Source organism: Odontesthes bonariensis, chromosome 4 (assembly GCF_027942865.1).
Source record: "Odontesthes bonariensis isolate fOdoBon6 chromosome 4, fOdoBon6.hap1, whole genome shotgun sequence".
NCBI classification, from domain to species: domain Eukaryota; kingdom Metazoa; phylum Chordata; class Actinopteri; order Atheriniformes; family Atherinopsidae; genus Odontesthes; species Odontesthes bonariensis.
Genome location: NC_134509.1, coordinates 28722612 through 28734976, shown reverse-complemented (window position 1 = coordinate 28734976; position 12365 = coordinate 28722612). Strand labels below are relative to the sequence as shown.

Sequence of the window (12365 nt, the reverse complement as noted above, 5' to 3'; positions counted from 1 at the left end):
TGAAAAGGATTCAGGTTCTACTGATATTTGTTCATTCACACTAGTAGTGAAGTCTACATTTTTGTATTTTTGAGACAAATAGATACTGAAAATCAGAACCAGTTAGACGTCATAGTTTTCCTATACACGTTTTGTGTACCATTTATATATGTATATAAAAACAATTATATATTTATACATAATATAAATATGTTTGTGTGTATAAAAAGTCTGAGACGTCTCAATTTTTCTTTACTTTGAAAAGGCTGACGAGAACCGGAAGTTACGTAGGACGTAACTTTTTGTGTGACGTGATACGTAAATAAGTTGACCAAGCTGTTTTTAGCTCGGGTGCTGTCTTTAGCTATCATCTCTTGCTTCAGTAATACTAATGACGGGTCAGAAATAAGATACAAGCTGTCTGAAATAGAACGGAACTAAGCCTTTACCCAACTTCAAAGGATATACTTCCAACTTTGTAATGTAAAACAGCGTACGCTTCATGTGGACAGCAAACCGAGTCTTTAGACGACCAGCTAACAGGGGTTAGCACCACAAATCTCCACACCTTGTGCTGCTCATGCTAACTTTTTCCACCATTTCTTCTTCGTTGGCCTTCACACTTTGTCCACCAAGTTCAACCAGTGGTTTTCCCCGGAGAGAATGAACTGGTTTTTCCCCCTGTCCAAAGGCTCCGGACCTCTCCCTCCTCTCAATAGCCTACAACAACAGAGACAGCGGCAGATTGAGTCGCTCAAAGCCGCTCACCCCAGGTAAACATGAACAAGGGTCAGTCACTCAAAGTCCAGCTCTGACGATGGAGATGAGCTTGTAAACATTGAAGTTGTTTTTATCAAATAACACGATTACCGCGTTGCTTCATAGCCGCTTTGCCAATTGAATCATAGACAGGAAACGTTCATTTAACTCCCGCTAGCCACCTGGCTCACATCTAAGCTAAAATTAAATGACGCTTCTATATCACTGCTTCTGAATTGTCCCTGCTGTTCTATGTATGTGTCAAAATTATGCCACGCGATTTTACCTTGTTTCACTGTCATTGCGTTAGAGCCACATGTGTAGTTTTTGACGGTTGTGTTTGCTAATCAGCTAGCTGATTCTCTTAGGTTCTGTGTTAGCTCCATAGCTAATCAAACCAGTTGGCACAGTTGCGGTGTCTATTTTTAGTGCTGATTACACAAGTTGTAGCTGGCTGGTCGTGTCCTGTGATCACTCCACTGTTTGTCGCGCGTGTAGTTTTAGGATGAGCTTGTTACCTGGGAGATTAAAGTATTAACCTTTGTTTACTAGGAGTGTAGGTACCTCAGTTACCTTTTATTGTGGCAATCCGGTACACATCAACTTATAAACACACTCTTAATGTAGTCTTTATTTTGACAGCTGCGTGTACAGAGTTCTTGGTACTCAAGTATGTTGAATTTGTGGAATTTAGTTTCACCGTTTTAGTGAGGACACCATGTATTTCAAGTGGAGTTCATTGGATTTCATACACTAATGTGAAACTTGTGATTCTGTGGGAAGGATGTTAATGAAAGAAGTAGCTTGGGGGGCAAAATAGTACAAATTATTCAGCTCTTGTAAAGTTTAATGGTATTTTTTTTTATTAGATGGGGAGAACCTATTTTAAAATCTCATACCAACTTCAGGGCTAGTGAAGCATTACTTACATTTGCAGTCAAATCTTTATAGCAATTAGCGGTCTTTAAGAAACCTGTGTTACTGGAGATATGGATAGAATGAAGACTTGATGAGCAAAAACATTGCAGTGGCATAGGAGGATGTAATGATGACTTACTTGGGTCTTTAATCAGACTGTATTTAATGACGTGTGCAGGAATATGAATTGAACATCTTATCTGCAACTCATCTTAATGCCATCATTGAAATAGTGTCGTATTACGATTGGATCAATAATAGGACAATTGCTGTACATGTACAGATTACCAGTGAAGAGCATTATTTGGGTATCAGATATTTGTGAGTACTGGAGTATGATTGCATCGTATAAACCACATATAAACATTTTGGTTGAAAAATCTTTGCCATCAGGTGGTTTTACGAGGCGATAAAATTCAGCTTGATGTTTGGCACGGTGAAGTAGTGGTTAGCACCGTCGCCTCACAGCAAGAGTGTCCCAGGTTCGATTCCTGGTTGGGGCCTTTTGTGTGGAGTTTGCATGTTCTCCCCATGCATGCGTGGGTTCTCTCCGGGTTCTCCAGCTTCCTCCCACCACCCAAAAACATGCATGTTAGGTTCATTGGTGACTCTAAATTGTCCCTTGTAGTGAGTGTGTGTCTCGTTTCTCTCTGTGTGGCCCTGTGATGGACTAGCAACCTGTCCAGGGTGTACCCCGCCTCTTGTCCAATGACAGCTGGGATAGGCTCTAGACGCCCCCCCTAAATTTGATTTAGTGGGTATAGGAAATGGATGGAATATCTTTTAAGCTGCAGCAACTGGATTGATGCACTGCATAGTCAGCTCTGCCACTTTCCCTGTCTCTTGTTTCTAATATATTTTTCTGAATGCTGAATATGACCAATGATTCAAGACTGGAGATGCTGACATTTCTCTGTTTGTGTCTGTCCACAGCCTCGCTGAAATCCAGAAGGATGTGGAGTACAGAATACCATTCACAATCAACAACTCCACCATTAATGTTAACATGTGAGTACATCTTATAACATAGAGTAAGATTTTAAGGTAGTCAACAACAGATGTGGTTCAACCTAGGTTCAGGGTGGCCGCGGGTCCTTAAAAAGTCTTAAAAAGTCGTAAATCAATTTTCCTGAAAATAAGACCTTAAAAAGTATTAAATTGTCTTAAATTCAGATTACATGGGTCTTAAATATTTGTGTATTTTTCTTTTTGCTCTAAAGGAACAGTATTTTTTATTTTTTTTTTATATATTTACTTGATTTTATAAGCATTTGTTCATGGGACTTAAATGTTCTGAAAATATTGTAATAAATTTAATTTAGGACAGTGATGACACTTTTGTGATCTTTTCGCATGACACACCAGTGTTTCCCACACATAGACTAATTTGTGGCGGTGCGCCACAGATTCAACACCGGCCGCCACATTGCGTTTCGTTATTTTTTTATTTTTTTACTCGTATTCGTTCAGCTGCATTTCCTTAACCTGCTCTCCCTCAGTCTCTCTGTCCCTCGCGTCTCTCTCGCATAGCCTACACACACACACAGCCCCTCCCCTCTGCGCTTCCCTGGAAGCTTGCTAGCTTCAGCGTCGCATTAGATTAGCTCTATAGCTCTGGCTCAACCGAAAGAAGACGGCTGGCGAAATTCACGAAAGGATGGTATCATGTGCACCTTTATAAAATCACACATTAAAAAGTCCTATAAAATATTTTATATTTTGAATACAATGTTGTCCCGTCCCGTCCCGTCCCATAGCAAACACGCGATTACGCCTTCTTTATAAAGTTAACTAGTCGAAAGTTTGTCGTAAAAAAAAAAATGTAGTTGGGTTGTCGAGGTCTAAACACTAGCAGCTGTGAATCAAATAAAGTAGTTTTTTTAAACTCTTACACTGAATGTTTGCTGCTTCAATCCAGATGAGTATTGAAAAATATTTGCCGCGATTGAAAAAGAGACGTGCGTGTTGAGGATGAGGACCAGCCTGAACCCGAGGTATCAGTCTGAAACAGCTGAACAGTCCGACCAGTGTAATTAGCTATGTTATTCATTTGTTTACAATGAAGATGTGAAAATCTGCAGATAAGCCGCACCTTTGTCACCCATTGTGACACAGGTGTCACACATCCTTACATCCCCCATAATTTTCCTTGATGGAGAAATTATCCAGGTTCTTAAGTCCCAATGTGACATATATGTCACATTACAGATCTCTGACTGGGGGGGTGGTATTCTGGAAAAAAAAATTCTGAAATTGGTTCTATGTGGTCTATTTAGTCTGTGTTATAACCCCTTTAATTTTCATTTAAGTAGAAATGGGTCTGGGCTCTTATGTGTTAATACAATAAAGTTCTGTGTGACCAATTATTAACGAAGGAATTACCCCCCCCCCCCCCCCGTGGCCCACCACCACACATTGCCTTCACATCTGTGGGAAACACTGCACACATTTAGCCGATGTTCTTAAACTCAATTGTCATTTGTCATTTTACCATACTGTCAGTGTTTACTTGGAAATACTTGGTATTTCCATCGTACGTTTGGTCTTAAATTTCATTTAGAAGTGGTATTAAAAGATCTTAAAAAGTCTTAAATTTAACTTGTTTATACCTGTATACACCCTGTAGGTTACAAATCTTTTCTTACATTAAACAGAACTCAAAAGACTGCTTAGCTTAACACCAAAAAAAAAAAAAAGCAAGAAAATAAATAGTAGTGAACAACTCAAACATCCTTTTTGCTTACAAAAGATTCTAGTGAAAGTATTTATTACATTCTCCCACTGGTGAAAAGACTGACATTTTCTTAACCTTTGAAGAGTATAAGGTTGTGCCGAGTTTCAGAGGATTAGTTCCGGTGCAGAAAGGATCACATCTACAATACTGCTATTTAAATATAATTAGTTTCTTTGTTTATCAGTGTTTTCATTTGCTTGGTATGACATTTTTTTCCCTTCATCCAACCATCCATGATAAAAAATACTCGCTTTTGTGTTGAGTCACCACTTTGTTGCTGTGTTAAGTTGTGTTTTAGTTTCTTCCTATTACTTGTTTTGAAACATCAGTTATATTTGCAGTTATAACGTCTTAATACAGTGCTTGTAACACATAGACCCCTCTTTATTTCTCATCCTTTCAGTTTGCTGCCTCCTCAGTTCCCTCAGGAGAAGCCGGTGGTTAGTGTCTATCCTCCTGTTGGTCATCATTTAGTTGACAGCAATAATGGCACCATGATCACAAGCCCCCTCATCACTAATGTAAGTAACTGCCGTAGTTCAAGGGTGAGTTCTTTCCAATCTAAGACATGAAGCATTTAAGTAAAACTTGGGTAAATTTATCGGCTGAATAAAGGGTTACCGTGCAGCTGATAGAAGAATCAGGACACAAAGTGAGGTTTTTTTTTCAATTTAGATCAATCTGACAACCCTAACGTTAACAGAAGTGACTGCTGTCGCTCTGACATAACCTCATTTGCTTTGAGTTTATTGCCTGGTTAATAATAACGCAGCTTGATTAACACAATATTTATTCTCCATGGAAAGTATTATTAGAACTCCAATAAGTACATAAAGCTTAAGATTAAGTGAAGGATCTTTACTCATAGTAGTATCCAAAGTAATGAAATCTGTCATCTGTCTAAAACTGAAACTGAAATTAGTCAGTTAAAAAAAGGTGATTTCCATGATTTGATAGTGGGTTTATACAAGGTTGAGTCACATGTGAACAGAAAATTAAAACTGTTTGTGGTCTCCTGCTGCATGCTCAGTGCAAATGACCTAACTTTGTAGTTCTGACCAAAAATACGTCTATGATGTTCCTGCGTGTTTAATTTGGACTAACAGTCGTGTCCAAGTATGTCTATTAAAGCAATACTATGTAACATTTCTACCTTAAAATAACAGCTTGAAAAAAATTGTGCGGCTAGAATGAGTTTTAATATTACGATTGGCCTGTCTCCTATGCCCTTCGGGCGTCTGAGTTGGAAAAACTACGCTATGTAACTTTGCTGGACCGGCCCAGGAGCTGAGTGGAAGTACTTCGACTTGCTTTCTGGCACACCTACCGCAAAAACAAATAGACCCCTCTCACGCTCCCAGGTATAAGGCTAAGCTACCGCAACATTGTCAGTACGATCATCATGGCAGAGACACCGAAGAAACAGAAGAAGACGTTGACTGATGAAGCAAGGAAGAGAAAGAGAGAGGCCGACAAAGCAAGAGACCGGACTAGAGTTGCTCTCGGAACAGCCTGTAGGGGGAGCTCCATAATGGGCTTTTTGAGAAGTTACATAGTATTCCTTTAAGTATGTCTATCATTTGCATTTGTCAGGTTTTTGTTTGATCTCTCAGCATTCAAACCCCTGCCTTTGTTTTCTTAACCAAACCCTAGATACGGTCTTATCCTCTTTTCTAAAATCATGGTACATTGTTTGCACAAGCAAAAGCTTAAAAAGCACCATTGTAACATTGATCAGAGATGCTAAATTGCATGTAAATACATTGATTGAATAGAATAGCATGTGTCAGATATCCCACTCTGATACAACCACTCAAGCAGCATTCAAACACATTGGACTCATTTGGATGCCCTCCATTTTAGAGGACACTCCTCCCCATCTGTCATCATTTCTTCTGACTGGTTTACATGCTGATAATAATAAAATGTACAGACCCAGTTATCTAATTGCTGAGCAGTAACGTAAACATGACCTTTACAAACTAAGAGAATGTCCTCTCCAGATTTCTCCCAGTGTTGTGCAAACTTGATAATAATCAGCTGAGGAAAGAACTTTTCTTGTTTTTCTGTTTCTTGCTTTGCTTCTTTCTTTTGTAATGAGAAAATATATCCATTGCATTACAATTTAAATGCCCATCCATGGTTTATTCTAACTTTCATGTAAGTGTTTAGTTTTTCTTATTGTGTGTGTTCTAGTTTGGGATGCACTCAGACCTGGGTAAGGTGATTCAGAGTCTACTGGACGAGTTCTGGAAAAGTCCTCCCGCCCTAATGTCTTCTGGCTCTGCTGGCTTTCCATAGTGAGTTTCCCATTTTCATTCCCTGAAATGGTCAGACACTTTTTCATGGGAGGTTCAGGTGATCTGCAAGCTTGGTCTTATGTAAATATGTGTGCTGTATTGCTTTTTATTGTGAAATGCATCAAGTACCCCTTCAAAGCAGTTTGACGTTTATAATGGGAATTTTGGAATGTTCTCTTTTTTTACTCCCAGAAACTGTTTCCTGGGGTCTTTGATATGTTTTTTTTCTTCTTCCCAAATTTGCTGCAGCAGCATGTACAAGCCATCAGGCATTGCTCCTTACCCCAGCCAGCCTTTTCATTATGGTTCCCGCCACGTGGGACCCAGTCAGACACCACCCCCTGGTCCAGGTCCAGCTCCATCACCAGCCCCCATGCTTCACCCAGGGGTGGATATCTCTCATGGGCCCCCTCGAGTTCCAGCCCCTTATGGACTGATAACTGACCTACCACTGCCTGTACCAACTGGAGACTCACAGGTACACAGCTGATCTATAACATAATGAAGTGGGTTGGTAGCATACATTTTTGCATGAATTTTTGTAGTTCTGTCATTGTTAAAGTCCTCGGCTCTGAAAACAAAGAATTTGATTCTCCAAACCAAGTAGAAACGTCTTCTGAAAGCAAACGGTAAAGCTAGAGTCTCCCAAGCACTGACCAAGTTTCCCATCCCTGTCAAGAATTTGTTTAAGGAGAAAGGCTGAGTCAACAGTTTCAGGCAAATATATTTTCCAATTTAAGCAGAACTTTGTAAACCTGAGAAGGTAGTAAATTCAGCTTAAATGTCCCTCTCTGCAGCTCAATCAGATGCCATTTCAGTAAGGGTGTTGTGCTTGAGGCTATAGTAATGGGCACAGTTTACGTTTTCTTTATAGAAACACATTTACCAACCAAAACGGCTCACATGAAGGCTTTCAAACTCACAGCAAATACTGTCAGTCAAAAAGAGAGAACATTTTTCCATACTTCCCTGACTGGATGACAGCCGGCAACTCACTATCAGTCCTGCTGCGTGGGCTGATGGTTGCGGTCCAGTCAAAAATATTAGTCAAACAAGTCATGCTTACTGCAAATCATGGTCCAACATTACCTCCAGAAGGCAGTGTAACGCCATCCCTTGATGCTGCCGTAGTTTACAGGCTTCAAGGTAAACGCCTCTGCTACTGGCAACGGGGAAAGGATGTTATTAGCTTGTTATAGTGGCTATAACCCCTTTATCTTATTTTACTGCTTTAGTCTTTCAGTTTTTAGCTTCAGTGTTTCCTAATGGGGGCCTACCACACCGGGAGCTGCTTTTGGTCCGGTGATGGGGGTGCTGTCCTGTGGACTGTTCTGGCCCGGGTGGCTGGAGGGCTCTGCACCTTGGTGTGGGGCCTCTTGTCTGCCCGGTCGGGGCTGTCTCTGTGGGGTGCTCCCTGTAGTCGTGGGCCGGGAGCCCTCTTAGTGTGGTCGGCCCCCAAGGGTGGCTTTTTCCTTGCCTTAGGTCTCAGTGCCCGGCCATGTCTCTGTCTAATAGGTGCTCTAATGAGCTTGTGTGTTGAGACGTCTGTGTGTGTCTCTGGGTATTTATGGGGGTGGGAAGGTTTTTTTTGTTTTGTCATTGTTGTTTTTAGCCTCTGTGAGGCACTTTGTGTTGCTTTTTAAGTATGAAAGGTGCCATATAATAAAGTTTGATTTGATTTGATAACCGTGTTTAAAAATGTGTAAATATGCTACTTAGGGTGTAAAGATTGTATTACCGCTCCTTTGCAATCAGGTATGTGGATTCTTGCAAATCACATTAGAAACTCTGGGAGGAGGCAGATAAACCATGTTGTTTCCCCAGATTTTCTGTAACAGAGCACCCATAGAAAAGTGATTTTAGATCAAGAGTTTTACTTTCCTGGCAAAAAAAAAAAGTAACTGTCCGAGCATAGTGACAGTTTTGGGAAATTTGAAAAAAAGGTTATTTTTAATATTAATTAAAGTGTTTCACTTTAAACTAAATTAAATGAGTAATGTATGATGTTTATATTATTGCTGTTTCTTTCAGGCTGGACTGAATGGGCACATGTACAAGATGCCTGAAATTCCTGAGTCTTTCCCTGAAGTCTGTGATATGAAGTAAAGTATCCCAGTCTATTAACTCAACATGTTTTTAATCATTTATTATTGAGACACAGTTTAAGCAAGTTATGATGAACTTTAGAGAAAACAGTTTTAAACCCATATCTGATGTATTGGTATGTCCGCTGTTATATGTGTCCAACTTTTGCTTCACCCTATCCAAGCCTTACCCAGCTGTCGGAGATGTCTGAAAACGAGGATGTTTTACTGGAGTTCTTTGTGAGTTTGCCACAACTCAAACAGATCACCAGTGATAAAGAAGAGCTAGTCACCAGTATAGTGGAGATGGCTAGTAAGTTCCTCTCCTGTCTGGACAGAAGATGATGAAGGTGCTTTAATTGAGTGTAGCTTCATAAAGACTTATTTTTTTCTTACTTGCAGAGAAAAACCTTCACATGGAGCCACAGCTGGAAGGAAAAAGACAAGAGATGCTCTACAAGGTTAGTTCTTAATCCATTTCTTTCATACACATACATGCACAGCGAACACATTCACACCTTTGTTGCGCTGCTCATGACGTGTGTTTGCTCTCTATTGTGTGGACAGTATGAACAGCTGACTCAGATGAAGGCAGCCTTTGAGACAAAGACGCAGAGACAGCATGAGCTCAGTGAGGTAACTCATCACATCCTGGTTTCATTGAAAACAAACTTTTTGAGCTGATGCAAATTTCTGATTGAAGCCTCTGATAATTTGATGTGCTTTTTCCAATTTTATTTTCTCATTTTTAGTTACTCAAGCTGACAGTTCTTGGTTGATCATTTGATTGTAGGAGCCAAAGAGTAGAGTTGTAGTACTTTTGATTTAAGCTAAGCATGATTGACAGATAAGTGTCAGTGAGACCAGGAACTACTGAAGAGCACAAGAAGAAAAGCTTTCATAAAAGCATCTCTTACTACTCATAGTCACTTGAAATTTGAGAAGCTTTCCTTCTGGTTTTATTCAAATAGATTCCCACTACTAGTTAGCCATCCTTTCTTTGGTAAATAAAGAAGTTTAAGGGCCCATTTATACTGAGCATGTGGTCAAATGCTTGATAGTTGTCCCTATAATATGGTCAGCTTTGAGGACCTCATTCCAGTAGATCAGCATTTATAGAAAGCGGCATTTCACACATGTGCACTCAGAATCAAGTCAGCAGACAACTCTGCAGGATCACAACAAATTGCCCCAACAGCCCCTAATGACAACATTTAAGTACCACTGACCCCACGGTAGCCTGTGACCACGTCAAATTTTTTTAAAGATCTAATGTGACAAATTTTGAAGAGATTGTCTTTTTTTTAAAACTATCCACTGAAATTGTATCTTCTCTTATTTTTGTGTATTTTATCCCCAACTAGAGTTGCAGTTTAAGCACTCTACAGGCTCGGTTAAAAGTTGCAGCCCACCAGGCTGAGGAGGAGTCGGAGGAGACGGCCGAAAACTTTCTGGAGGGACGCACTGACATTGATGAGTTCCTGACCAACTTCATGGAAAAGAGAACAGTGAGAGAAGATTGTCATCATCAAGCCTGAATGCTGTAAGGAGTACGATGTATCACATTGGAGGAAGAAAGATGCTTTAATGCTGTTGTTTTTGTTGTTTTGCAGCTTTGCCACAGCAGAAGGGCCAAAGAGGAGAAGTTGCAACAGTCTATAAACATACATGGACAGTTTCCTACCGGCCACTAGAACACAAGGTAAAAAGACCACTACCACTACATGGACAGCCAGTCAGAAAAACACACACAGTCACATGACGATTGTTATCTTTTCATTCTGTTCTTTACATCAAATCTTTGGTCCTCAGGTTTTGCTGTTTTCTCACCCCAACTGCTGCCAACTGAATAAAAAAAACAAAAAAACAAAAAGACTTTACCCGGGGCCAAAAGCACACCGAGTCAACAATTGGCACTTTGGAGAAATAAGAAGATGGTGATGGAAATGCTGCGCTAAAATACGTAAGCCCATCTAAAATGTAAAACGTCACCACATGCGGGAGCCACACATGCTAGGATTGATCACCTTATGGATAACTTTCTTGGTGCTTTCTGTTTATCCAGATTTTATTTGGCATTGATGACCAAGAGTCTTGTTTCCTTTTGGGATTGATGTCCCTTTGCTCAGTGAAGAACACCCGCACTTGATCAAACTGTTTGATGTGAATACATTTTTTAAAAAGTACAAATTGCTTAACACACTATTCCCAGGCATATGTTTGTCGATGCAGTGGGAAAAGATATATCGTGAAATGCTATTGGCATTTGTACTGCCCCCCTGTAAGAGCGTTATCCATTTCTTGCTTTATGATTGATGAAAGGCCTCCTTTTCTACAAAGATGCTGTGCAGTCAGTCACTGCATGGTAAGGATCCTGTTTACATCGGAAAGGCTGTTCTTAACATACACATGGGTTGTACATCTGGGAGTTTAATATTAACAAGGAAGTTTGTCCAAGGCATGCCTGGTTGCAATTTAACAAAGCCAATTTTGATTTTAACAATAATGGACAGGGAACATTCACTGTGCATTATAACTGCGGAAAGTGGTTTATTCTTTATGTAGTTGTTTGGTTTGACACTGAGCAGAAACTGTACGCTGTGTGTATATCAGCGTGTTTGCATAGACCGTGATCATTTGATTTAACATATTAAGGCAGTACTCTGACAACCCTGCAACAATTTACCAACTGTACATTTAAATAAATCTGTTTAAAAATCAAAATAAGCCAAATAGCAGACCCAAATATCACACAGCAGTTGTCTCTGGTTGTTTTTAGAGGTTTCCTGCTGCTTAATGAACACTTTCACAGCATTACTTATCTAAACTCAAAGAAGAATTCTCTGAAACAATTTTGTGACACCATTACCCTCATATTGTTGCCTTAATAGTTATTTGCGTGGATGCAAACACACTGATCACTATTTTGCCCTGATATGCACAGTTATGATAGCTCAACTGTTTTCTGACACATTTTGAACTTGAACTTGGTGATAAAAAGCCTCAAAGGAAATGATCTAATGTTGAGGAATATTAGGCTAAATGCTGCAGTAAAGCTTGATGACATCTGATACTGTATTTAAATGTTGATAATAGGCTATATTATAATCAAAAACTCAGACACCTTGTATCATATGTTCTTATTTAATTTGTTAGAGAAATAAAGCATTTAGAATAAGTCTTGTTGTTTGATTAATGCAACCTGATACAACACCCAACAGGATATTTTCGGTCCTTGCAGCAGATGTTTTATCAGTTTGCTACTCTGAGCACTCAGATATGTGTTACAATGCCAAGGAGGAAAGACATCAGCAATGATCTTCGAGAATCAAATGTTGCTGCCCATCAATCTGGGAAGGTTTTTCAGGCCATTTTCAAACTATTTGGAGTTCATCAGTCTATAGAGGAAGAAAACATTCAAGGAAGTTGCTAATCTTCAAAAGAGCAGACATTTCAGACTGGAACCAAGAGCTACATCTGGAGAGATGGTTGGCAATAATCCACAGCACCGTGATAAATAAAAAACTAAATACAGAATATCATTGTAAACACCTCATAACTGTCAAGCACGGTGGAGGAGGGCTGATGGTT

The 12365-nt window shown here is 39.7% G+C and overlaps 1 protein-coding gene across 2 annotated transcripts; it reads left to right on the top strand.

Annotated features, from left to right (window-relative positions):
• The first annotated feature begins 270 nt into the window (after window positions 1–270).
• Window positions 271–11952, top strand: vps37a (VPS37A subunit of ESCRT-I). Of its 2 annotated transcripts, none has more exons than XM_075463852.1 (12): window positions 271–752; window positions 2590–2664; window positions 4794–4911; window positions 6587–6690; window positions 6940–7168; window positions 8722–8792; window positions 8960–9087; window positions 9177–9235; window positions 9342–9410; window positions 10139–10282; window positions 10388–10476; window positions 10587–11952. In XM_075463852.1, exons 1-11 carry the CDS (start codon window positions 643–645, stop codon window positions 10466–10468), a joined length of 1188 nt encoding a protein of 395 aa, XP_075319967.1. In that variant the 5' UTR covers window positions 271–642; the 3' UTR covers window positions 10469–10476; window positions 10587–11952. The 2 variants fall into 2 exon arrangements, with proteins under 2 accessions (XP_075319967.1, XP_075319969.1); XM_075463854.1 differs by having other exon boundaries at window positions 272–752; window positions 6943–7168.
• The last annotated feature ends 413 nt before the right edge of the window (window positions 11953–12365 follow it).